This window comes from Zingiber officinale, chromosome 2A (assembly GCF_018446385.1).
Source record: "Zingiber officinale cultivar Zhangliang chromosome 2A, Zo_v1.1, whole genome shotgun sequence".
Lineage (NCBI taxonomy): Eukaryota > Viridiplantae > Streptophyta > Magnoliopsida > Zingiberales > Zingiberaceae > Zingiber > Zingiber officinale.
The window spans coordinates 74513780-74541139 of NC_055988.1; the positions used below are offsets into that span (position 1 = coordinate 74513780).

Below are 27360 nucleotides of genomic sequence, written 5' to 3' on the forward strand. Positions count from 1 at the left end.
AATTCAATTTAAAATCAAAATCAAATTATTTATCATTACATTGACTAATGAAATAAAAACATTAAAGGAACATTTTATTGTGATGTGAAAAAATCAGTTTAACAAAATACTCTAATTTAAAAAATAAGTTCCAGAGTGATATGAAGTTCTACCTAACAATAAACAGCAGATCTTCAATAGAATTAGTGCATGAATGGAAACTCAAGTAACTTTTGCCACATCTCGTCATTGTCTTGTTCGCTTTGTTGCCAGTGTACGAGGAAATTTTCAGCATCCCCTGTAGATTTTCATGAAAATAAAACTTCAGCATTTTTTTTTTCGGTTCGGATTAGAATCTCCAGAATGCCCTAAATGTTGTTCAGTGCTAAGTAATCAAAGAAGAGATTCCAAAAACTTGCAAATAAAAAAACACAATGTTGTAGTGAGTAGTTCCCTGTGAAGTTTGCTGGAATTCTAGTCTGGCAGGAAACCAAACAAGCATAATGAAGGAAGAAACAAAACAACACGAGTACTTAGGTGGTTTTGAGCAATTAGAGTAAAACCATATTTTCAGATCAGTGTTTCAGAACTCCCATAGGGATCGACTATAAGTGTTCTATCTTTCGTTTAATTAACTTCCTAACCATTGTGCTTTTGCTAATGTACATAATTGTTCATCTCTGATACTGCTACTATCCCACCTAATATTTCTTAGGTAAGCTTTTAGCTTTCCATTCTCACTAGAACAATTTAAACGCAACCAGAAAGGAATGCAAAATCTTCTGACCTTAAAACAAATGATGAAAACTTTTCCCTTAATCAGTATGATTCCTTTACTAACTTGGCACTAAAATCTTGGACAATTTTGCAAATACATGAAAATGATAATTTATAGGAGGTTACAATGAACTACCCTTGGAGCAGTGCAGAAGCAAAGCGTATTTGGAAGTGTGACAAGAAGTCATGTGTTCCTAGAGTTTGAAAATGAAGTCGAGTTTCTAGATCTAACTCTGGAATATAACTTAGCCACAGGTATTACAAAACTTTGAAGAATACAAAATATTTGAAAAAGGAAAAGTTGAAACATCATGCACGTACCATTATATGGACAGAAACCTAAATAGAAGATGTAGATTAATCAAATGGAAATTACTATAATTTTGATCCGAGTTTACAGAAACTTGACTTGGATATTACAAGAACAGAATTAGAGTTGATATCTTCACTGAGACAATTAGGAGAGAAAATAACCAGAATTAGAATACAAAATGGTAACATTACAGAAATCAGTCATTTGCAACAGGAAAGTTTGTGAATTAATCCTACATGTCAGACAACCAGACAATTGTTTAATAACCACAAGCCAAGAAGGAAAAAAGAAGAATCTGAAACATGAGGCAACCATAAAAATGTGGTAATTTCATTCAGTGAAATAAGGTGAAAGTGCCATTTCATGATGAATTGACTAAGAAAATTTGTCCTAAATAATGAAATAATTTTCACTAATAATAGCCAAATAATCAAGTCTATTGATGCTTTCAACTATTTGCCAAGTTGGCTGAACATTGGACAACTTACAATATACAGAACCAAGGTGTATGCATCTCCTGAAAAAATGAGCAGGCTACTCTTAGTTTAAGATAAATTTTAAATTTTTAAATCTTAGTCTCATGTCCTAATAGAATAGTGAACCAGGGTATAATAACCATTGGTTAATATCAAAGAGACTTCTAGGTTTCTGATTTAAGTTAATGCAATGAAACAAAAAGCGCATTATTGCTTTATGCACGATTATGAAGATAAGTAACATCATTAACAGATAAATTACCTGCCTCAGACAATGAGATGATACAACCCTTCTTATCTCAATATCTCATCTACCAAAATTGGTCCAACTTCTTTATCAAAAGCAGTGACAGAAGAATTCCAATAAACTGTAAGATAACATATTCCTTTTGTTGATTGAAGAATAAGAAAATCTTTTGAGCCAGTTAGCATATGAAGTCATGATGGATTTTCTTTCGTGTGACTAACTGGCATTAGTATTTTCGCTGGAAGACATAATTTCTGGCCTTGCCACATCACTTACTCTTACTACTCTGCTACAAATAACTTTGAAGGACTGAGATTCATAAGGCCTATTGAGCAAACTTATGGGAAGCCTTAATGTCAGTTTACGTCGACGTCGACCCTTGATGTATAAGCTAAACCTCCCCTGGTTCTCATTCTTTCTGCTACTTCCATTGACACTTGTTGTGCTGTCATCCTGTGTGTCTTCTCTTAAAACAGTCTCAGAATTCAGTTGACCAGCCTTTATGTTACTTTGGGACTCTTCTGATTCTTGTTTCTCTATCCAGCTTACGTCCAGTGATTTGCTAGCATTTATTAACTCAGTAATTCCATCATTCTCTTCAGTCCTTTTTCCTTCTTCATTATTGTTATCCGACTGAGACCTTGTGCTGATGCCAGTCCTTATTTCAGATCCTATCGCTGGTGCCAATATAGATTCAGCAATAGAACTTACAACAGGTGGCCAAATATCCACTGGATGGATTCCAGACCATGATCCTGGTACAAAATCAGGTACATTTTGACCAGCATTGCACTGCCATGGATAACAGTCTCCATGAAACATATTGCTATTCATACCAAAAGTGGAATTGGGAATGACTGGAGGTTGGGTGTATGGTGGATACATTATTGGGAAGGTATGAAGAATGTTAAGAGGCCTAGGAGAAGGAGGATAAGGAAGATGAGGTGAGCTACATATGGGAGACCTTGATGAGATCACAGTTGTCTGTGTAGCATGAAGGCTAGTACTCAAAGGCCACGAGGCAACTGCAGGAATTGTACCACTAGGAGGAAGACCAATACTTACAGGAATGGGACCAAGTACTGGGGCAGGAGATGGATTAAATGGCATAGCAAAGGCAGACAGCTTTTTGGAGGGGATTTCTCTCCCGTCGGTGATACTAATTTGTGATTGTATTATTGAATCAGTGGCACAAACTTTGTCAGAGGTGTCATTGTCAACCTTTTTGAAATCTTGCTGGACACTAGAGTATGAAGTGGTTTGAGCAATGCTACATGAGGCTTCCTCATTATTTCCCTCACTTTCAGCAGCGATAAAACACTGTAATGCTTCCGCAGATATATTTCTAGGTGAATTCAGGCTGCAATCGACATTTTCTTGAACTTCTTGAATCTCATGATCAAGCACATTAGTCACAGCGTTATTATTGGTAGGCAAGCTCCCACTAGAGGCCACCTCCAAAACAGAAGATAAAAGTTCTAGAGGACTATAAATTTCACAATCTTGCTTTCTTCCTTCTTCCTTCTCAATTTCAGCATTTCCAACTGTGTCTAAAACCTCTTCCATTTTAGCCAAGTCCTCCTTAGCGACGCTAGATATCTCAGGTAGCGTAGTAGAATTTTCATGTTCCACAAATGGAAGTGAGTCCTTTACTTCTGGTACATTGCTTCCAACAAATTCCTCTTGTTTTGATGACATATCCTCCAGGGATTTCCTATTCTGTATCTTGGCAATGGTTCCTGGAGGCGCCAATGCTACATCTTTGTATGATGGAGAGTTACATAGACCAAGAAGCAATTGATTGTGAGGCTCAGAGATACTATTTTCCTGGTTATCATTGTGAACAGAGAATGACTGTGAATCTATGACTGCCATGCTTTCAGAAGCATTCCCAGGTTTACTCGAGTTCTCCTGGTTGGTGGATGAAGGCAATGACTTGACCCTGTAAGTGACAGCCCTGTATACCTTCTGACTAAACTTGGTTCCAGGTGACTGAACTTTCATGTTAACATCCTCATTGACGTTTCCAGGAACCACAGTTCTTTTTCTCAGCAAGTAATACCCTTTGCTCAAATAAGAAGATTGCATCTGTGATTGCACCATCTCGTTAGGAACATTATTCATCTGGTAATTGTAGGATTTCCTAATATTTGTATATTGATGTTTGATTCGGTGGAATGACCCTCCAGTGGACCTTGGCCTTTGAACAGATTGCCAACCATTTTCTACCTCTGTATTTGCCTCCCTTACACCTTCACTAAATAAATTGAGATTCTGTTCTCTCTCCATAAATTGTTGAGGACCTGCTAATGATTTTCTGCTAACTTCTTCATATTTAGCCTGTTGAGAAACTGCTTCAATGACAGCTTGTTCACTACCTGCATTGACGATTTCATTATCGACAATGCGAATGCCATCTTTCACCAGTTTCACATCATATGCAAGATTTTGTTTTTGTTGTTGGCATGACGAATCAGCGACATTCAAGTTTTGAGAAGATAGCACTTTGACCTGAATAGTAGGAAATTGAATTGCTAGAATTGAAACAAATTACAAACAAGGTAAAGTCAAATTTCATGAAATATAAATTCCAGGGTAAATTGGCCGTTTACCATAAAATTTGAGAATATTCATCACAGTATTTATCCAAGATTATTTACAAAAAAATTGAGGATATTCTGGAATAAAGAACTAAAATAAGCATCGACCTAAATGAATGATGTATTTATCATATATTATTCAAAGAACACTCGCAAGTCAAAATTTTGTAGGTCTGAAGGTTACTTTCATTGAACATTTATCCAAACTTTTTTATAAGAGTTTATTCTGGAACAAAGAAATAAAATAAGTATCTGACCAAAATTAATAAATAATAATGATACTTTCATCTACGAACACTTATTAAGTCGTAATTTTGTAGTATTTTAAGGTCATTTTCATTGAATATGGCTGAATATATGTTGTTTCTCAAGAATTATTTTTGGAAAACTGTAATATTACTTTATAGGTACAACACTAGGGATCTAGGTTATTGAAAGTTCAAACACAGGAAAATCCAACTGTCATGAGCCAATTATACTCCTATGTTGGACTGTCATTGTTATGGATAAAATGTTGCAAAGAACCATGCTGCTATGCGACAAGCTTATCTTCTTGATGCTCATCAGAAAGGCAGGCATGGTAAAGAAGATGCATGTTCATGTTATCAATAACTAGATGAGTGTGAATACCAAACAAATATCCATTATTTTACAAAAGCATATTGAAACCAGTACTAAAACAAACCAACACAGTTTTGGCAAGCCATCGTTTGAATTATGCAGAGATTAAGCATTATAATAATAACCATTCTTCATTGAAGAATGAAAACAAGATGACTTTCAACAGACCTTCAAACCCACGTTTTTCCTCTTCAATAATTCAGCCTCCTTTGCTCTATCATCTTGATTGGGATCAATATAATCAAGAAGATCAGACACACTGCCCAACAGAATACATAACCAGTCAAGTTTTCTGAGATAAACAAAAATTGAAGGAATTTTTTGTTGCATATCTCTCGAATTAAAAAAAGTACATTTGTCTCAGGAGCGCTCTCTATTTTATCTGAGACATATTGGGGGCACCCCCTTCTTATTTCTTTAATAAAAAATGTGCATCTCTTGATTATCCCTCTTATGTAGAATTAGATTTCTTTTTCCAAAAAAATATAATTGTTTAACAAAACATCCAAACCAGCTTTATATAATCAAATTCATCAAAATATTTCATCGAAATTAGTTTAATCTTGGTTTAATTTTTTAGCTTAACCTGGCAAATTAAATAGTTTTTCATAAAACCACTAATTTGCCTTCGTTCAAAATGTAAAATGAACCATTTTTATGGATCGATGGATAATGAACGTGAGTTCTACAGAATTTTTGTCAAGTTTCAAGATGAGTTAGAACTTGAAAGAAATTAGATAATTTCTGATAAAAATAAAATAAAATTTTGGCATAAAAGAAATAAGGTAAAAAGCAGGGAGCGATTTTAATTTTTTTTAAAAGAAACATAGGTGACCCCCCTTCAGGAAAGCCTAGAGATAAATGCCCAAATATTAAATCAGGATAAGCAAATGCTACAAGACAGGACCTACGATTGGCAGTGCATTCTTATATCTGAGAATATTCGTGTTCAATGACTACAATAGAGTTGGAACAATTATTCCATCTGTTGTAGTACCTTAGGTGGCCTTTGCTGGCAATAGATGCATCCGGCTTTCGCATACCATTCCGAGAAGCTTCTTGCTGCTCAATAGCCTTTGATTCAAAGTACTCAAGCCAGGCAGCAGCATCCTGCAAAACCAAACAACAGTTTCCACAAAGCAGACATCGATGATGTACACGATCCTAAAGAAAATAAGCTTTACAACATATCACCTCATAAAGACACCTAATTACCTGAGTACGCAAGTCATCTGGACCAAGCTTTGCTCTAAGTATTTGAAGTGTTGTTTGCTCATGTTGAACGCTCAAAGGATATGCTTCCATTAAGGATAGTGCAATAGCTATGGCATGGTAGCTTGCTGCAGTCTGATGATAATTAATGCAATAGCAAAACTTGTTATACGGAATAATGATGATAGCATTTAAATTTATCAAGCTTTCAGGTGAAAGGGAGCAGCAGAATCTAACTGTTTTTTTATGGCAAACTAAATCTACTTTTGTTACAACAGATGGACTGGAAAGTGATTTTGGTTAGTAAGAGTTCATTTGAAAGATCTTCATAGTAGATCAAACAAAAGTACAATAACAATGGAGACCCCAAAAAACCCACTTAATTTAGGCTATCATGCTTTACCATATCCACATTCAGGACGGCAATGTAAAGGACAAGTAGAAAAAGCAACCAAGGAGAGGTGAGAGGAAGATATGAGATGGGTTGAGGATTTTACATCCCATCTCACCCACACAATTTTTGCCCAATACTTCTATGTTCTGCCACCATCAAACTGATAACCACACACCCAAATAGAGTGCCTTAAAAAGAGGAATGCCTAAGCAGGCTCTTATATTCTAAAATGCCCAAATACAGCCCTTCTCATTTCATTATACCAAAAGACCCTCTACTTTTGAAAATAATTTGACTTCTTTGAATCAAGCTATTTTAGTGAAATAGCTTGAGTAAATAGAAAGAAAAAAATAAAATAAAATAAAATAAAAAAGAGGTAAATGTCTATTCAACTTTTATAAGTAAATATATTTTTTAATTTAAAATATTAATTAATTAATTAATGAGTTGACTTGTTGAATGCTAAAAAGACAAACTGTTTAAAAAATTATTTTAAAAAAATGAAAGTAAATATTGATTTAATTATATAGGCAAATCTATTTTGAAAATTTCTAAAAATGCAAAATAAATTAATTCAAATGATCAAATAGTTTGATGGAACAACTTGAGTAACTGAAATCAATTTTTTTTTAAAAAAAAAAAATTACATTTAAATTAAATTTATCCTTTCTTGATATTTTTAAAAAAACTATTTTAATTAGATGACACATCCTTTTTTCGAAAAAAAATATATATAATTTTTCAAAATTCAGTCCAGCAACTTTTTTAATCAAGAGCTTGATAAAATAAATGTGATTAAGTTTAATCATGTTTAATTTAAACAATAGAAATAGATTTCCTTATAGAATTAGATAAACAATTATTTTAAACAAATGAATTATTTTAGCCCAGCAATTTTATAGATTTCCTTATAGAATTAGATAAACAATTATTTTAAACAAATGAATTATTTTAGCCTAGCAATTTTATAAAATGTGTCAACTTTCACAGCTTGTACAGAAATAGATAGTTGTGTTGAACATCTATGAACAATTTTCCCAGCTTGTACAGAAATAAACAGTGTGAACACGGTAGGAAATCAAGGGATTTAGTTAGAAAGATAGCTTTAGGAATAATTAGTTTTCTATTCTCTATTAGTTTCCTATTCTCTCTTCTATTGTAATTTTTGTATACAATAATGGGTATTTCCATTTTGAATGGGATAGAATTTTCTACATCAATTCTTTCCGCATGGTATCAGAGCTTTAGCCTTCATTGCTAATTCTCTCTTCTTTTTTCTACTTATGCATTTCTTCATCATGACCAATTCTCAAATAACCATCTTCAACAATCCTAGCCAATCCATTGTGTATTCGGGCTTCCAATTGACTCAACGGGAAGAACTACTTGCAATGATCTCAGGTTGTTCGTACATACCTCAAGGACAAAGGAAAATTTAGCCATATCCTTGGGACAAGACCGGCCACAACTAATCCAATTTTTTAGGCATGAGATGAAGAAGACTCTATGATTATGTCTTGGTTATGGGATTTGATAGAACCAAATACATGTATGTTTCTCTCTACTGCTAATGAAATTTGGGACTACATTATCCGCACTTACTCAAAAGCCCGTAATGCTGCCCAAGCTTATGAACTCAAAGTCAAAGCCGGTGCTACTAAGCAGGGAGATAAATCAGTCACTAAATATGCCATATTTTAATAAAATATGTGGCAAGAACTTAATTACTACCAAGTAATTGAAATGCAATGTATTGCAGATGCTACTGTTTTAAAGAATTTTATTGAAAAGGTGTGTGTATATAATTTTCTGGTCGGCTTAAATCCGGGTCCGGATCCAAATCATTGTCAAAGACTACATATTGTCCCTAGACCCTAGTAGAGGCGACTTCTCTACTTCGGAAAGTCATGAAGTGTGATGCTTGAGACCCAACCCATGGCTGGACCAACCCTTGCTGCCAAAACGGATTCGCAGGAGAAAGATAAGTGTGGTGTGATTCCGATTAAAGATAATAAAGCTCATCTTTAGTGCAACTACAATAAGAAATCGTGCCACACCAAAGAGACATGTTGGAACTACTTGGTAAACCACCAAGTCGAGAATGGGGAAGTCGTGATGGGCAACACAAACCTTAAGTACACCTAATCAAGCAATCCCATACTAAAGACAGCTCAATCCTGGGCGGATTCAACAATGTAGAAGTTGAGAAACTTTGAGGATTATTGGGTTCTCTTGATAAACCATCTGGCGTGTGCTCTTTGACTCTCTTAGGTATCCCCTCACTCCCTTTTTATATGAATACCTCAAGCAATTTTTTTTTATAACTCGGATAATATACTCCAATGCCACAGACCACAAGACTCTCAATTCTCAAATTTTCCACACTTATAACCTCAGCCGAAGTAATAGAAAAATTATAATAGCTAATGGATCTTCAGCTACTATTGCTGGTTTTGGAAATGTTCACCTTATCTGTAGCCTTATCTTTAAAATCGTCCTCCATGTGCCAAAACTATTTGCCAACCTTGTTTCCGTTCAAAAATTAACTACTCACTGTCATGTCATTTTTTCCCCCTTCTTATTGTGCTTTTCAGGATCAGGACTTGAGGAGGAGGATTGAACTTGCTAAAGAACATAGTGGTCTTTACTACCTTGAATCCCCTGAGAAGAATAATTTGTCTTTGTCCTTTCACAATTCTTTCAATAAAGATAACATTTGGTTGTATCATAAACATCTTGATCATCCCTCTTTTAGAGTTTTAAAAGTCATGTTTCCTCATCTTTTTCAAGAATTGGATGTTTCTAAATTTCAATGTGATGTTTGCGAATTGGCAAAACATTCTATGTACCCTTTCCTATTAGCAATAAAAGAAATTCTACACTCTTTCATTTAATTCATAGTGACATATGAGGTCCTTCTAATATTCCCAATGTTTTTGGGGCTCGATGGTTTGTCTCCTTAATTGATGATTGCACTCGGGTTACATGGGTGTTTCTCCTCAAACAAAAAATATGATGTCAGTATTATTATTCCTAATTTCTACTCAATGATTCAAAATCAATTTGGAGTGAAAATCAAAAACATTAAACTGATAATGCTAGAATTACTTTAACCAAACATTGCCCTTCTATTTCCAATGCTAGGGGATTATTCATGATTTGTCTTGTGTTTATACACCCCAACAAAATGGAATAATAGAAAGGAAAATTGGGCATTTACTCAACACTACTCGTGCTATTCTTTTCCACGACAATGTCCCTAAATCATATTAGGGAGAGGTTATCCTTAATACTACATACATGAAAAACAGACTTCCCTCACGTGTCCTAGATAACAAGAGTCTCATGCAACTCCTCAACGGTTTTTATCCTCATTTCCAAACCACAAATGGACTTACTCCTAGGATTTTTAGGTGCACTGATTTTGTCCATATCCACGATCCACTTCGAGGTAAACTAAACCCTTGTGTCATCAAATGTGTCTTCCTTGGTTACGCATCCACTCAAAAAGGGTACAAGTGTTACCACCCTTCATCTCAAAAATTTTACATCTCAGTTGATGTTACCTTCTTTGAACATACCCCATTCTTTTTCAAGTCCTATCCTAGGGGGAGATTTTAGTGACAAAAGATAGCACTTGTGAGTCATTTGAACCCATTAACTACTCAAGTTCGTACCAAATCACTTTCTATTCCTATTTAATCTAGTGAGTCTCCTCCAAGTGTTTCTTGTGATACTCCAAGTATCCCTCAAGTGTATTCAAGGAGAAAGACCGCTCCAGAAGTGATACAAGTCCAAGAACCTCAACCACATACCTCCGACCTTGATGCTGGGATCATGGTAAGATATGACCCACCTTTACAACCTACTGAATCATCAACTGACCTAACAGATAGCCTTGACCTTCCCATTGCTATAAGAAAAGGTACCAGAGAATGCACCAAATACCCTCTCTACCCTCTATCTCATAATGTTTCTCTTAAACATCTATCACAAGCTCACAAAAGATTCATTATGAGTCTAAATACCATGACTAGGCATTGTCAAAAAGCGAATGGAGGGATGCCATGAGGGATGAAAATGCATTAGAAAAGAATAAGACATGGGAGGTTGTTGAGAAGCCAAAGGGGAAGAACATTATTGATTGTAAGTGGATTTTCACACTAAAATATAAAGCAGATGACTCTCTTGAGAGATATAAAGCTAGGTTGGTGACAAAAGATTATACGCAGACTTATGGGGTAGATTATGAGGAGACCTTTGCTCTAGTTGCAAAAATGAATACTATCAAAGTTCTACTATCTTTGGTTGGACACTTCAACTAACAACTTCTACAGTATGATGTGAAGAATGCAGTTCTCCATAGAGATTTAGATGAAGAAATTTATATGAACCTCCCACCAAGATTTGTAGGGGATACTGGTAACAGAGTATGTAAACCGAGGAAGGCTCTTTATGGTTAAAAGAATCTCCGAGGGCATGATTTGGAAGATTTACAAAAGTTATGAAGAAGTCTGGGTGTAACCAAAGCCAAGGGGACTTTACTCTCTTAGTGTGTGTCATATGTCCCTTCAAAATTACAACTGGCTGATGTATTAACAAAGGGACTTAACAGTTCTAAATTTCATGATCTTATAGTCAGATGGGAATGGAAAACATCTATTCTTAGCTTGAGGGGGAGTGTTGAACAACTGTGAATTTCACAGTTGTACAAAAATAAATAGCTATGTCGAACAGCTGTGACCAATTTTCCAACTTGTACAAAATTAAACAACTATGAGCATAGGAAATCAGGGGATTTAGTTAGAAAGATATCTTTAGGAAGAATTAGTTTCCTATTCTCTATTAGTTTCCTATTCTCTCTTCTATTGTAATTTTTGTATATAATAATGGGTATTCCCATTCTGAATGAGATAGAATTTTCCACATCAATTCTTTCCGCAAAATGCGAACCCTCTCATTTTTTTGAAATAATTCTAATTTAAAACATTTAAATCGATAGGCATTTATTACTAAAGAAAAAAATATATAACCAATTTCAATTAATCAAGCTATTTCACTTGCACAACTTGACTAATTGGAGTTAACTAATTTTATATTTCTTAAAAACTAAACACTTAATTTACCTATTAAATGGGCATTTGCTTCCGATTATTATTTTTTTTCTAAATCCTCTTTAGCCACTCAAGTTGTTTCACCAAATAGCTTAGTTCAAATAAATTGTCATCCTCAAAAGTGAAGGGTATTTTAGCCCAAATAAATGAAAGGGGCCTTATTTTGGCATTTTGAAACCTATGGGTCATGTTTGGTCATTCCACATTATGAGCAGCAGTATTTGGGTAGCTCAAAGTCAATATAGTCTTCATCCCTCATGAATAAAGGAAAAGGAAGAGAATTTTCTACCTTAACATGAATTTACCCTACTAGTATTGACGGAGATCAAGTTTCTGATTTAAGTTCCATTCTTGATACCACCTAAACCTATGAACCATGCTCTATTAACACCAAATGAAAAGTAAGTACCAACTGAACCAGAAAGAAGTAATTACTAATTATTTGTGGGATTTATTACATCAACCAAATGTTTTAAAACCATTAAAAGTGCACACGGATTATTCAAAAAACATGAGACAAAAGAGAAAAATGAAAAATAAGAACAAACCTGAATATGGTCAGGGCCAAGTAACTTCTGATTGCATTTCAAAGCTTTATGAAGATATCTAAGTGCCACATGGACATTTCCCAGGCCTTCCTCCATCATAGCCACATTAATATATGTAGCAGCTGTGTTTGGATGAGATGGTCCACAAGTGAGATGTAAAAGATACAACGCACGCTTCACATACCTGATTACAATTAAACAAAATAATTTATGGAAGATAGTAAGCAACATGTTCTGGAGCATGGTCACCCTATATCATTCTTAGTAAACCTATTGAAATCTATTAGTCGGTACAAGTTATAACATATTTTAAAAACTGATGACCTTTTTGTGCATCAATCTTAACACTTGCATTGACATTGACCTAACTAAAAGGAGAATATTCATTTAGCAACTATGTCTAGATACTTGAAGTAGATAAATAACAACTTTCACTGGATGCATAACACCACCATACATCATCAATGAACAGAATGACGAAAGTACTGAGTATTCAAGCCAGATCATAATGACAAACATCAAGAATAGACAATGTACTTATTAATATCCTTTATCAACATATGTAGACAATTTTCCTTTCATGAATAAAGGGAAAACAAGAAATTCAATTTATCTAGCAATCTGACAACCATGGCAGACCACAGATTTATGACAAAGGACCAACTTTGCAACCATCGGAGAATAAGTGCTAACTTTTAAGTTTCCTTTTCTCATGATGGTTGTTAAACTTCATAATAGCTTGTCATTTGATCTGAATAAAGCTATCTACTTTCTCAAAGAAAAAGCCAAAATTCGGATACATTTAATTTTCTTTTATAATGCCCCAAAATAAATGAAAGAATCTATGACATCAACATGTTCAATGAACCCTCTGACACTCGCAAAGCTTTAAATGAAGTAAGCAGAACTTGACTCGAACATTCAAGGCAAAGACTTCATCCTCCTTGTAGCCAGGATACAGTTTTGTTCTGTTCTTTCATAATAAGTCCAAACTATTGGGATCTACATTCTTCTAGGTTCTTTTTGGCAATATGTTTAGTTAAAAAAATGTACATGTATAGCTCTGATCTTTGTTCAAACCAAGCAGATTTTGTACCATAAATCATTGTTTGCCATAGTAGAAATCTTATATCTTAAGTTCAATAGCTTCTGATGAACTTACACTCTTCAATATTCTGTTTGCTAGTGTACTTCTTTCCAACACATTACAAAGAAAGACTTCTTCCTTGCAGTGCCCTATATCAAGAATATTTTACCAATGCACTATCCTAGTTTACTGAAATTAAGGTTTCTACTCCTGTGTTATAACTCGGGAAGTATTATTTCATGCAGATAACCTAGTTCAAAAGTTTTAACAAACACTACTGAAATTCTGTCTCCCTCTATTCAGAACATGAACCAAGGCTAAGAAGTATTTTGTCAAGTCTGATTGACAACACAGATATGATGTGTCATGAGATATGATACCCAGCATTTAAAGCCATGTATTTGTAAGAAAGGATACAAATGTCCACTATACTTCCAGAGAGAGAAGCTTTGGCACTAGGAAGAATGCAAATAATCCATGAAGTATAAAAGAGATAAAATTGGATCTTACTTTAGTGCCAATTCAGTGTGTTGAAGTCTGTAATAAAATACAGCTAGATCACCATAGCTCTTCATTGTGTCTGGATGATCCAAACCAAGCTCCCTCTCATTTATATCCAATGCCTTCTGCTGATAAGTTGTAGCCTAAATGTTGCAAAAAAACTCAGTGGACTCCCAATTAAAAATGTGAGAACAAGTTGTGATGTGTCAAAACAGAATCATAGATGATTACCATGTTGTATATTTTAGTGATACACAAATAATAACAATGATGGATAAAAAAACAGAGCCATTATTATTCAGGTTTGAAGAGGAAATTTTGATGGAACATTTTGTGTTTATCTCTTAATCGAGATATGTAAAGTTGTACACAACACACACTTGACCATTCTATATCACATGTGCTACGCTCTCTCATATAAGTGGTCCATATTCAAGATACCTAAACTCAATTTTATTGATAATGCTTTAAGATATCAATAGAAAAGAAATTTCAGATCTATCACAAAGCATATCAATCAACCTAGTGAATCCATATAGGAGCAAATCCTGCTCTCCTGGATGGAAAATGAGGTGCAAACTCTTGCACTTCGACCACCCTCCTCAAGTGGACAGGAGCAATAACCTGATCACTCAATCCACATGCCATAGGTCAATAGTGTAGGTGGCACTGATACCATGTTAAGGCACAAGATGGAAGTCCAATCCAACCAAAAATGTCAATGCACTTTGTAGGAAGCCTTCTGGCACTCATGAATCACCAAGTGGAGTGCAGTTAACCACATGGGACTGAAAATGGATGCAGATATACTATCCAAGAGGGTGAAGCAAGCTGTAGACCCTATAGTCTCAATGCCAACCAAACACAAGCAGCTTCAAAGACCATAGTTGGAACTAGATGCATCAGTTATTTTGATTAAATAGAATTATATATTGTCAATACCAAATCAATGATCTAGTCTCAATTGCATAAATACAAATTCATGTTCACCATTTCTTGAAAGGTTGATACCATGGACTTGTTGTCAATATAGTAGCATTGCAGTATTTTTTTTTTATTCAGATGAATGTTCAATCTCTTTGACAGAATACAATAGACACATGCATTCATCATGATATCTGGCTCCTCGTGCATAGCGAGAATGAAGGATTAACGCAGGTAAAGAAAAGTATAGATCACATGCATATACATGTGTTAGATTGATTGTAGGTTGAAAATCTTAATAAATAGTCACAAGTATGAAGTACAAAACAAATTAGATACTCAAATTCCATGAAACATAACATTAAGTTGCACAAATAAAGTAAAAATGCACCTGATTAAAATCACCAGTATGGTATAGGACTACAGCTAAAAGACTGTATGCTCCAGCAGTCATCCGATGATAGGGACCACAAACTGCAATCAGTTTTGCCAGAGCCTGCATCCATATACACTTTAAGGCACGAGAAAATGATAAACCAAGGCTTGGTTTAGAAGGAAATACATAAATGTATGTCACAAAAAAAATGACCTTTGTCCCATAGTTGACTGCATCTTCAAGTTTTCCCTTGTCAAGGGCTGTTTTTGAAGATTCCAATAGTTGTCGACCATCTGCAGATGAGCATGCAACTTGCTGCAGAAGATTTGAAAGAAATTAAGGCCTTCCATTGCATGGAACATTTTTAGCTGATAATCAGTTTTTGTTGTTTTACCTTGTGAACAGGAACAAGGCTGATGATGTCCAATTTATCAAACGGAGAAGCTGAATCCATATCAAAATCTCTGGGTGCCAGTTCAATCCCCACCTAGGAAGAGTGAAGGTAATATAAAAAAGAAAACAATATGTCATGCAAAACTTTTCCAAAGGTGAAATCATAATTACCTTATGGCATAACCCTCTCAAGAGGGCATACTTTCGTATGTCCTGATAGTTTGAGATTGTAAGTTCCCAATCATATCGCTTCTTCAAGAATAGTGTAAGCCATGTCCAGACCAGGGAATGCACATGAACAGAACAATGTGAAAGTCCAGCATCAGGGATCCCAAGGAGCAAGTTAAGAGTTGCAGCTATTGATGCAGACAAATCACTGGTTTCATTAACAGCAGCAATCACAGCCCGTACAATATGCTTAAAAGATCTTACTATCATCTCATGAATGCAGAGTGATTGCACATGAGATAGCTTCTCTGAAAGATTGACCTGAACAATGAACATAATAAAAAATGTATTTTAACAATTTTAGCAGTGAAATACATCTGGAAAATGTAAGTATAGTGAATCTCTTCAAGCTAAATGGGTAACTTACAACTTGACCTAGTGAACGCATTCGTAGACCTCTTGTATGCATGAAATCAGTCAGAGTTCGACCATCAACAGGGGAAAGCTCTAACGATCCAAAGTCTGAAACCTTTAGCACATATCAAGGAACAATTCATACTAGTTAAAATCATCAACAAAAGAAAAAAAGAAGCATGCAACAGATGTGAAATAAACAATCCTATGAACATACCAACTTCGGGAGAGCAACTTCATTGTAATATCTTGTTGCCATCTCAGTTAATTCCTGTGGAGACTGATGATGAAAAAATGAATAAGTTAGTTAAAAGACTATGCAAAATTGGTAATTCTCAAATGATTGAAACAAAACAAAATTCATGATGTATGATAGATGGAGAAAGGTAATGATGTTGGATTTTTTTTTTCCTTTTTCGTCCCTAGGACATTCTGTCTACAAAATTTATGCTAGAACATAGGAGAAAGGTGCACAGATATCTTCAATTGTGATGCAGGAGCATCCAGTGACACAATCATCTCGTACCATCCAACATGGCTATGTTCCCCTTGGATTTGTTACGAGAAGAAAATAAAGCTACCAACTTTCCTTTTGAATCTAGAAGAAGGACGATCGAGGCTACTTACAAGGAAGATGATGAGTTCGTAGTCTTCTGATGTGGTTGCACTCTATTCGGATTCTGGACGAGATGGAATCCCTTCATATTTGGTAACTAATAACTCTACACTACTTTCTATGTCCAGATTTTTGAACAAGATGAAGCACGAAAACATGGTCTATACTTTGCTTCCTTACAAAAGCGATAAAATAGACCTAAACTTGGTGTAACAACTCCTATCCGACTTTGCTAATTTGATGGCTGAAAACCTTCCTCCGGGACTTTCCTCTAGGAGAGACATTCAACACCAGATTGACCTCGTTCCGGAGTCAATCTTACCTAACTAGCCGGCATACCGTGTTAGCCCTAAGGATGCTAAAAAACTACAACGACAAGTTGTGGAGCTATTGAGACAAGGTTATACTCGTGAGAGTATGCGCCCTTGTGCAGTCTCTTCCCTACTTACTACCATGAGTATTAAGGTTACCGGCTTTGGATCTTTCTCAGATATGTATGTTGGTGATCCCTCCTTTAGCAAGATATTTCAGGAGGTAACTAATGGACTTCACAACGACTTTATTTTGCACAATGGTTATCTATTTCGTGGACTACGATTGTGCATTCCAAACTGTTCCTTAAGGTAGCACATTATCAGTGAATTGCATAACGAAGGACACTTTGGCCGAGACAAGACATAAGCCCTCATCTCTTTCGACTTCTATTGGACCAAGCTAACCAGTGATGTAGCTCATTTCGTGGACCGTTGTTTTGTTTGTCAGCAATCTAAGGGAACCCTCACCAATGCTGATTCTATTCTAGTTGCGGTGGACAGATTCTCCAAGATGGCTCACTTTGTGGTGTGCAGAAAACCATAGATATTGTTCGGATTGCCACCCTCTTCTTTAAAGAGATTGCACATTTACACGATATTCCTCAAACTATTACTTCGGATCATGATACTAAATTTGTCAGTCAATTTTGGAAGGCTTTATGGGAAAAGTTAGGGACAAAGCTAAACTTCAGCAACGCCTATCACCCTCAGACAGATGGTCAGACCAAGGTAGTAAATTGGAGCTTAGGAAATCTTTTGAGATGTCTCACAGAAACCAAACCGAAGCAATGGGATCTAGTTTTACCTCAAGCAGAATTCGCAAACAATAGATCAAAGAACAGGACCATTGGTTTAAGTCCTTTCGAAGTTGTTTATGGACAAAACTCATCTGGGGTACTGGATTTAGTCCCTATTTCGCGTCCCGGACAAACTAGCCCCAAGGCTAAGGAGATGGCCAAGCATCTTCGAGTTATTCATGAGCAGGTTAAGCAAGCTATTCAAGATAGCAACACCGAATACAAGATCAGGACAGATCAGCATCGACGTCAGGTTCTTTTTGACATTGGTGATATGGTTTGGGTTGTATTAACTCGTGACCGTTTCCTTGTTGGTGAATACAACAAGCTCGAAGAACGAAAGATTGGACCTTGCGAGATACTAGAAAAGATTAATGACAATGCCTACAGGTTGGACTTCCTAACCATTTAAAAACTTCCGATGTTTTTAATGTAAAACACCTAAGTCATTGTGCTCTAGAGTCAGATACAACCACCCTAAACTCGAGGACGAGTTCTCTTCAACTCCAAGCAACTGATGCAGGAGAGAATCCAAAATTGGGTTTTTTTAAGTAGTTATCCGTTAATTAAGTTTAGTTTATTTTTTATATTTAATTTTGTCCTAAATCTTAGGAACCGAGTCTTGATAGTTAATTTATCCTAAATCTTAGGGAATAAGTCTAGTTGATTATTTTTCTGTTTAGATTTTTTTGAGGGTTTTAAGAGCTATATAGACCTATGCTTAGATGATATTTGGGGGCAAGTTATTTTGATATTGAATCAATTGGTTTCGCTTAAGCCACGTTACGGCTACATCTCTTTTGTTCTTTATTTCCCACTCTTATTTTCTCAAGAAGGTTTTTTTTAAAAACCTATCTTGAGCTACTTCTTATTTCGTTATTTCTCTCTTGTTTCTTTTTAATCCCTCTGTAACTTCACGCCCCAGAATAATCTATATTTTGCTCGGCGTTAAATTGTTAATAGAGACAAACTCAAGGCACCCAAGTTATCTATTCCTCTATGGATTTGCTGTCATACTTCAAATTGTTCTCTTGTGATCTGAAGGACACAAGATAGGAAAATATTCTTTACCCTAACTTGAATTCTAAATCATTGAGAAAGAGAATATGTAAAGATTGAACACATTCAAGAAATAAAACATCACCATAATGCCTGACCTTACATATGTTTATACCAGAATTGGGAATATCCTAACCTTATCAGTAGTAAATTAAAACTGACTTAGCTGATTAGTTTACTACATCAGGATAACAAGGGGCATGCTCTGCACTTCCTATGAGTTATACTTTTAGATACAGTAAGCAACACAAGTTCTCTCAAAGTAGCAACCTGATTGAGGCTAACCAATTTGTAATTGTGAATGAAAGACTAGTTATCAAGTAGGAAGTCACAAAAGTTCTATTACATGGTAGTGAGATAGGTTAACAAAACAATGCACATGATAGTATAACTTGTTGCTTGTTGCAGGCTTGCAGCCAATAAGACTCTAATTTCCAATCAGTTAAAGGATAAACCACTACCTAAAATCAAAACCTCAAAATGTTATACCATTGAAGCTGACCTTTCATCTAAATGTTAGATAAGTAGTCAGTTTGACTGGATAATGTTTTCTTTGAACTTCCACATAAATTGAATTTAAGATAAAAAAAATACAATTCATTCATGTATAATCAAATAAAATCTAAATAGAGATACTTTATTCATATCTGTTGCTCCCAGAACAGCATAATCAGACTGAACTTGCATGTGATGCATGCTCATTGAAATGTGAAAAAAAAAACATACTTGTAAAATAAAATCAAAGGCCAGAATAGGAGTACAGAAATCTAATGGCACACAAATTCTGCTATACTGAAAATTGATTCCAGAAGTCTTGCTGATCTTAAATATTTTGAGTAAGAGCATCCGCAACGCCACGTTAAAGCGGCGTTATAACGCCACTGTAGCTTTAACGCGGCGTTGCAGAACGCCGCGTTAGCCAGGGCTGGCCCACCCCATGTTATAAATATAATTTTAAAATTTTATTTATTAAATAATTTATAAATTATAAAATTAAAAAAGGTAATAATGAGTATGAAATAATTTATAAATTATAAAATTAAAATAATAATTTAAATATTTTAAAACATATTTAAAATATATTTATTTAATATGATATAATTTTAAGATGGTTGAGTGCATTGTGGGACCCATAAATAATTAGTGTTAATGTTAATAGGGATGTGGGTGAAAGAAGGAGATTGTTATAATGAGTATGTGGCAGTGGGCCCCATACTTTTTGATGAGGTGGTGAGTGTTATAACATTGTAGCATTGTGGATGCCCTAAAGGAATACATCATAGAGATTAACATTGATTGGTAAACAAGAATTTGAATTTTGCATGAATGTCAAACTTCCAGTTAAAGTTATTTTCACTTATCTTCTGCTTGAGAATTGAGCAGAAAGAACATTTCATTGACAATAAAAACTCAAAAATCATAATTAATGATGTAAAGAAGCATTATTGTCTCAATATTGCAGAAATTTTCTCAAAATTCTGTTGCAACTCTAATGTCTAGGGTTGATAATTTCAGGAATTCTTAGCTAAATGAAAAAGTTGACATAAAAAAAGCCACCCTAAATCCTCTATCCCATAAATACCTTCATATCAAGTCTAACATTAGATTCTTTTAACCGTGTATATGCTGGTTCAGGTAGCAAATCTTTGAGCATGGAAGCTTTCTCAGCTTCTCTGCTTTCCTTCTGAGGTTCACTGAATGGCAAGCTCACGTTTTGCTTCCCGTCAAGGGTCTTAGTTGTTAAATTCTTGTCAACAATTGAACTTTTCTCTTCATCAGGATGTGGTTGCTTTGAAGGGGTTTTGAGGATTTTAAAAGGTTTCCCAAGGCCTTCCACTTTTATCTCATTTTTGGTCGTTTCTCCTGTTTGTTTTTCACTTTTTCCACTTGCTTGTTTCTTGTCCTCCTCGCCATTATTTTGATCCTGCAAATGTTGAATCCAACAAGCCCCCAGTTCCCATCTCATGAAGGCATTGCTTCCAGCTTTCTCTTCCTCAAGCTTAACCAAACTCTCCTTCAGCAATTTCTCCACAAACATTTGTGCTGCAGAGAGTTCCTCCTGTTTTGAGCTTTGATCCCTTTTCTCTCGTGATGTATGGCTCTTATGAAGAAGCATTCTGAGACTGAAACAACAGATAATAGATTCAACATATTAGGCATGTAGACATATAAAATGGGTTCAGACAAAGAAACAAATACATCTATATACCGACAAGAACCTGTTAATATTCAAAGCATTTGCACCACCGTTAGGTTGATCCTTGATTTCAACACCTTGGAAAGGTAAATTTACTTCACTTTCCTCATTGTAATTGACTTTCACAACAGCTATGTAACCACAGTAATGCACAGTAACGACCCCTAAAGTGGCAATATCCTGCAGTCAAAACCCACAATTTTGTTGATTGACAACAAACATTAAAAACCAAAATAGATAATTGCATAGTTTCATAAGCTTTACTAACAATATACAAGTTCTCTTACATGAGCTGATGTATTCTCATCAGCAGTAATTCCTTTTAGCAAGTTCCTCTGGATAAGATTCTGGAAATCAATTCCAGTAGTTTTGCTCCCATCAATCTTTGTGTCTATCTTACAGCTTGCATCTGAAGCATCTTTGGTGACAGTGATGCTAAAATCTCCCACTGTCTCAAAGTGCAGTATTTCATCTTCCCCTAGTGAAAGTTTGTCGTGACTTTTCTCCATAAGTTGCTTCATTGTCGCAGTAGCTCTTAATATTGCAACATCAACAAATAAGCTATGAAGAAGGAAGGCTCTTCTGTCACGTATTTGTCTCTCTTCTGCTGTCTTACAAGGCATGGACTTAAGAAAAAGGAACTCCTTTACCCAAGGCATAGTTTCCCCTTCGCCATCCCTTGCACATCCACCTCCATTCCCTCCCCAGGTTTCATCCTCAGCGGGTAGGGAAGGAAATATAGATGGCAATTGAGAAGCAACTGGAGGTACAAGCCATGTGTTTGCACGAAATCCATATGGAAGATTTCCAAACTGAAATGAGATGATAGAGTAGCTAAAGAATGACAATACTATATCCATGGCTAAAATAAAGCATCGTAAATTGTAAGATTGACACATAATAAAAAAATGTACATAAGCTACAGTCTAAACGTTGCAAGCATAATTCAAAATGAGAGTCAGCTAAATTTTAAGAGGTCCCGAACAGTAATCAGGCACATTATAGTAACAGGGAAATAAAGTTGATATAGCTACGGATCAAACTCAGGGATTCTCAAACATAATTATGTATGAAAACCTGATGATTTGCTTATTTTTGGTCAAGATTCACATTGAAAAATATTTTGGATCATAAATGAAGAGGACACCACAATCAAACTGTGAGTCACAAATTTAATCATACAACAAATTGATATGAAAAGAAGTAATAGTGTATCATTTCAGAAAAAGGAAAGGGAACTAGAACAATGAAGTACCAAAACGTACAAAAAGAAACAATAAAAACATTTCCTTGGAACTTTTTAGGGAAAAACTTGAATCTACCAAGATAGAAAATAAACCAACCTTATTACGTTTTATGAAGGCTCTCATGAGATCCCCGTAAGCCTGCAAAGAACACACCATTGGGATGATGACTATGTTAGAAGTAACACTAACGCATAAGAAATAACTCACAATATGTTCAAAATTGTCAAAATCAACTGTTCTAGCATTATTTTGGGAGAAAAATCTCCAGCATTGTTATTTCAGCTAATTGCCAGGAATGAATAAAGTAGAAGAAAAATTATTGAAGATCAAATATAATCTGGTAAGGGATGAAAGCCTGACACTGTCAAATGCTCTACTGAGATGTCTCAAGAGATCGACAAGATTGTGGCAAAGGACGCGATGCTTCCCGAGACTGTAAAATCCCCTAGCACAAGCCTCGATGATCACAAGCTTCCCGTTACATAGCTTCACCTAGCCCAATAACGAAATGAACATGGATCAAATCATTCGAAACAGAGAAGCATGTTAGGGGGAAAAAAGATACGTACTTCGAGGAAGAAGAGATGGTCGTAGGATGGGCATTCATCCTTCCGAAGACTTGTCGTCCGTCTTATAACTGCAAAATAGTAATCGACCATAGAAAGGCCGAAGAAAACAAAAAAGGAAGCAGTTTGATTCTAAATTCAAGTAGGGAAGAGATTAAACTCACACTGGATGGGAGGGGTGAGATCGGCAAGCGAGAAGAACTCGTAGAAGGCTCCCAGCCGAGGGCAAGCGCCACTCATCTCGGCCTCCATATCATCCGACGAATCCTTGGCAAGCGGCGAGGATGAGGGAGAGTTTGGTGACCCTTGGCATTGATGTTCCGAAGAGGTCTTCCGGGTTCCCGCAGCGTCAGGGCCTCTGAGGCTCTTCTTCCCATCCTTTTCAGTAGCGGAGGCGGCATCACTCGGAGACAGCGACGGCGACGTCGACGGCGGAGGCGGGCCAAAGCAGGTGGTGGGGGAGACAAGGTCCAAAAGGCGCCGCACGTGCTCGATGGCACGCTCCTCGTCGTAGTCCTCTGCCCATTTTATTAAAAAGTCCCCTCAAAATTTTAAATCGCCATTATATATTGAGTGTTTAAAATTTTTTATCCTGGATCTCCTAATTATTCACATTGTTAAAATTATTAATAAAATATAACATAATAATTTTTAACTCATAAAATAATATGGCATGTTTACTATAAATAGTTTACTAGGATAATGGTTGAAAAAAAAATGATAGGTGTTTAGACACATAACACATAAAAACACAGTCAAAAATAATTGTAAAAAAAAAGTAAAAATAAACTATAAATCTTACAATATTTGCATAGGTAAGATCTTGCTAAATTTAAATCAACAGCATTACTATAATAGTTACAGTTGATAACTGCTATAATATATGATTACTTAGACCGATCAAATTTAAGGGGAGATGTTATTTTGATGATTAATGAAAAATGATGTTCTTTTTATGATTCAGACAGAGCATTTATTGTATACATATACAATTAATTTTGTTGATTATTCGACTAGAGGTTGGTATAATTGATTAGAGACGTGCAAAACAGAATCATTACCGGGCTCTTTATAAAAGCTTTCGGGAGCTTTGAGCTGGTACAAATCTATAGAAACACTTTTGGAATCTCTATACATAAGTTAACTTAATACATTAATGGCATTGACAAGGTTAAAGGTTGGAGCTCGAAAGAACTATTGTATTGTAAATATCCTTATGAAGGGACGTATAGAAGTGGAATGGAGTCTTTAAACATGTTAATGAAGTGTGTTAGCATTTTTTTATGTTATTATTTATCTTCATGGTATTTCTTCTTCTTATTATTAATTTTAATTATCTTAATTTTAGTGTAACAATATATTTAATTTCCTAAGGTACGGTTGAGACAAGGGAAAAGCCGACTCTCACACCCATCAATGTAACAGTGGCAAAGGAGAGGGAACTACTTCTTGAGTGAAGAAGTCCGCGAGAAGTAGTTAATTGACTTCATTCTTAGATAGTATTCCTTGCCTCCCACTTTAGTTCAAAATTAACAATAATTAGAAACTTGCATATTTAATGGATGGCCGAGAGGTATCGCCAAACTAGAACGCATTTGGCATTATACATCTCAAGAGCATTTTGTGTGCCTACAAATAGAGCTTCATATGGAGTATGGGACGGGACGGGATGGAACGGTCCGTCAAAAATTCATCATTTGATGAACTAGGGTGGGTCGGCCCGTCGATTTAGCTTGGAAATTTTTAATCCAACCCAAGATAAATCAAGGGTTAGGTATGTTAATTCACAAGTCTACTAAAAAAAATATAGAAAATATTAGAATTTTTAAGTTTAAGTTATAGATTAGGCAAGCATGAGTCCATTAAAATTTTCATTTTAATATTAAATTTTAGATTTTTTTTAAACCAACTCAAGTCCACTACAGATGGGTCTGTCTAGATCCGTAATCCGCATGCTGATCCATTTATATATATTATTATATGAATTGATAAAATTTAAATTCAATATATTTAAATTATTTAACATAAAGGGCTAAATGATGAACCCAACTAAATTGACAACTCTACGTCTCTAACTATAGATAATCATTACTCAAATGTTCATATTTGAATTACCTTCGACCAATGTGAGAGTGCATGGTTTAAGAGCTACGACATCCACGGACTCATTCAGGTCTGATCCTTTCACCTGAAAAAGAAAAACAGCACGGTATATAAGAAATTCAATTACTCCAAGTTTAGGGTACGACAAATTACACGTGCATGGGCAAAGTTCCAATTTTATATAAATAAAATCCAAACATTTTGTCTGCTGACATCAGAAAACATTCCATTCTGATTCTGATTAATTTAATTTAATCTGATTCTTCGATGAACTATTTTATTTTTTTTCTGTCAAATTATCTCTGATCGAACAGTAAAATACAACTAAAAAGCGTGGTGTGACTAAGAAGTGAAATATAATAATATTATTTTACTCATGTGTTATTTCTATAATTATCATAAATGCTACCCGAACATAAAATATAAAAGAAAAATTGTCAATCTTGATTAAAAAGAAAACTCCCCTTTATTCATTAATTTCGATAGTACTATTTTGTTAAATTAAGAAAGACTATAAAAGACTTTGAAAAAGTTTCATGCCATTATCGAGTTGGTAGATTTGTAAAAATTAAGAAGAATCGATTCTCAATAAAATTGATGAAAATACCCTTTCATATGTATGATTTACTTGATTTTTCTGATTTACATCTCTACGTACTGTGAGGTGACTGTGTAGATCATGAAGGGGACCTTCTACATAAATAAAAGAAAGACTTTGAAAGAGACTATACACGACTTCATTAAACACAATTAATTCCCACAACAAACAAACGTGATGCACATCAAGAGAGCCACACGATGTGGTTCCAGACGTCGATGCTACTTGTGCTCCGTATGAATATTAGGTTTAAGAAAAAATATTTATTTAAATAGATATTTTTTCAAAAATTATTAAAAACAGTGCTTTAAAGTACTTTCTTATTTAATTTTAAAATAATTTTGCCTAATTTGATCAACATTTATTCATGTATTTTAAAGACGGATCTTCAAGTCTGACAAAAAAGAAAAATTATTACCTATGACAATTCTAATCCCCGGATCCGTCCTAGTGTATTTTCAAGGTGAAAGAATTTTGATTAAAATTGATTTAAAGTGATACAATTTTGATCAAAATTATTAAATATAAAAGGCTATTTCAGGTATAGACGAAATGTTATTTTGATAACTTTTAAAAAATATATAATCTTGCATTTGATTTGATTGGCATTGATTTTTTTTTTTTTAAACCGTAGCATATTTATGTAAAATATAAATTTTTATTACTCTTTGTTCAACAACGACATGTAATGCTTGTTCAACTAGGCCGTCTTCCGTCAAACGGATTATATCGACCGTTCAATTTCTTTTCTGATAATTTCCTAAGTGATTTTCTCAAATACGCTACCTATGTACTTCCAATTAATCTCCGACTTTTTTGAATTTCATAAGAAATAAAAAAGAGAATAAAATTAAAAAAAATGCATTTAATTACCTCATGGGACAAGGAGTAATTGGTGATACTGCAAGAGAGGGTGTTGACGCAGAGCAACCGCCGCAGATCGATGATTTTGTCAGTGGAGATTCCCTGCAAATGATTCACGCAGGAGGATTATTAAATGATTTTGTTTTTTTTTTTACAAAAGGGAAAATTAATTTTGATTTCGTTGTTCGATAGCAGAGCGCCGACATTATCGCGGAATCAAGTGTTCTTGAGAAGCATATTTTCGATCCGGTTGAGGTTCAGAAATATCTCGGTGTTTGCGTCTTTACCTTTTCAAAATTCAAATCTGAATGCGAATTAAGCAGAGAGAGGAGAAGAAGAAGAAGACGACCTTCAAAACGACATGAGACTCATCTGGAAGGTTCACCCGGACGTCCAGAGCCAGAGGAAGAACTGGGCGAGAACAACAAGAAATCGATCGACAGTTTAGGTCATCAAATCGAAATCAAACGGAAGGGGGGAGAGAGAGAGAGAGAACGAGGAGAAATAGATCGTTTGTTTGCACTAACCTTTCTCTTCCTTCTTCTTCCGCTCGCCCTTGCCCTTTCCTCGACCGCCCTTGGGCGCCATGAGGACGACCGACTCGCCGCTCCGCCCGCTCCTTCAACTTATCTAGGAATCGCAGAGTAGCCAATCTCGAATTAGCGAATGGGGGATTCGATTAGCACGCCATGAGCTGAAGAACTCGGCGACGCTCACAGCGGAAGCGAAGAGAGGACGCAGATGACGCCCGAGATGAAATCTAAGCTCGCCGGAGAGGAGAGGAAACCGCCATTGGTGGCGAGGGGAGGAAGAGGGTGAATGGATAGAAGCAGCAGAGGAAGGAGGATAGCGAGA

At 35.4% G+C, this 27360-nt stretch overlaps 1 protein-coding gene across 1 annotated transcript; it reads right to left on the bottom strand.

Moving 5' to 3' along the window:
* Positions 1-53: 53 nt before the first annotated feature.
* On the bottom strand, positions 54-27360 carry LOC122041210 (protein TSS-like). The gene is made up of 24 exons (XM_042600820.1): positions 27033-27360; positions 26855-26916; positions 26515-26607; positions 25056-25128; positions 23105-23458; positions 22944-23011; positions 22735-22866; positions 22471-22512; positions 21415-21939; positions 21150-21307; positions 20513-21053; positions 16362-16424; positions 16158-16259; positions 15734-16051; positions 15564-15656; positions 15383-15484; positions 15185-15289; positions 13879-14012; positions 12282-12465; positions 6229-6360; positions 6011-6123; positions 5182-5272; positions 1808-4303; positions 54-277 (listed from the first exon to the last, which is right to left on the bottom strand). Exons 1-23 carry the CDS (start codon positions 27091-27093, stop codon positions 2009-2011), a joined length of 5841 nt encoding a protein of 1946 aa, XP_042456754.1. The 5' UTR covers positions 27094-27360; the 3' UTR covers positions 54-277; positions 1808-2008.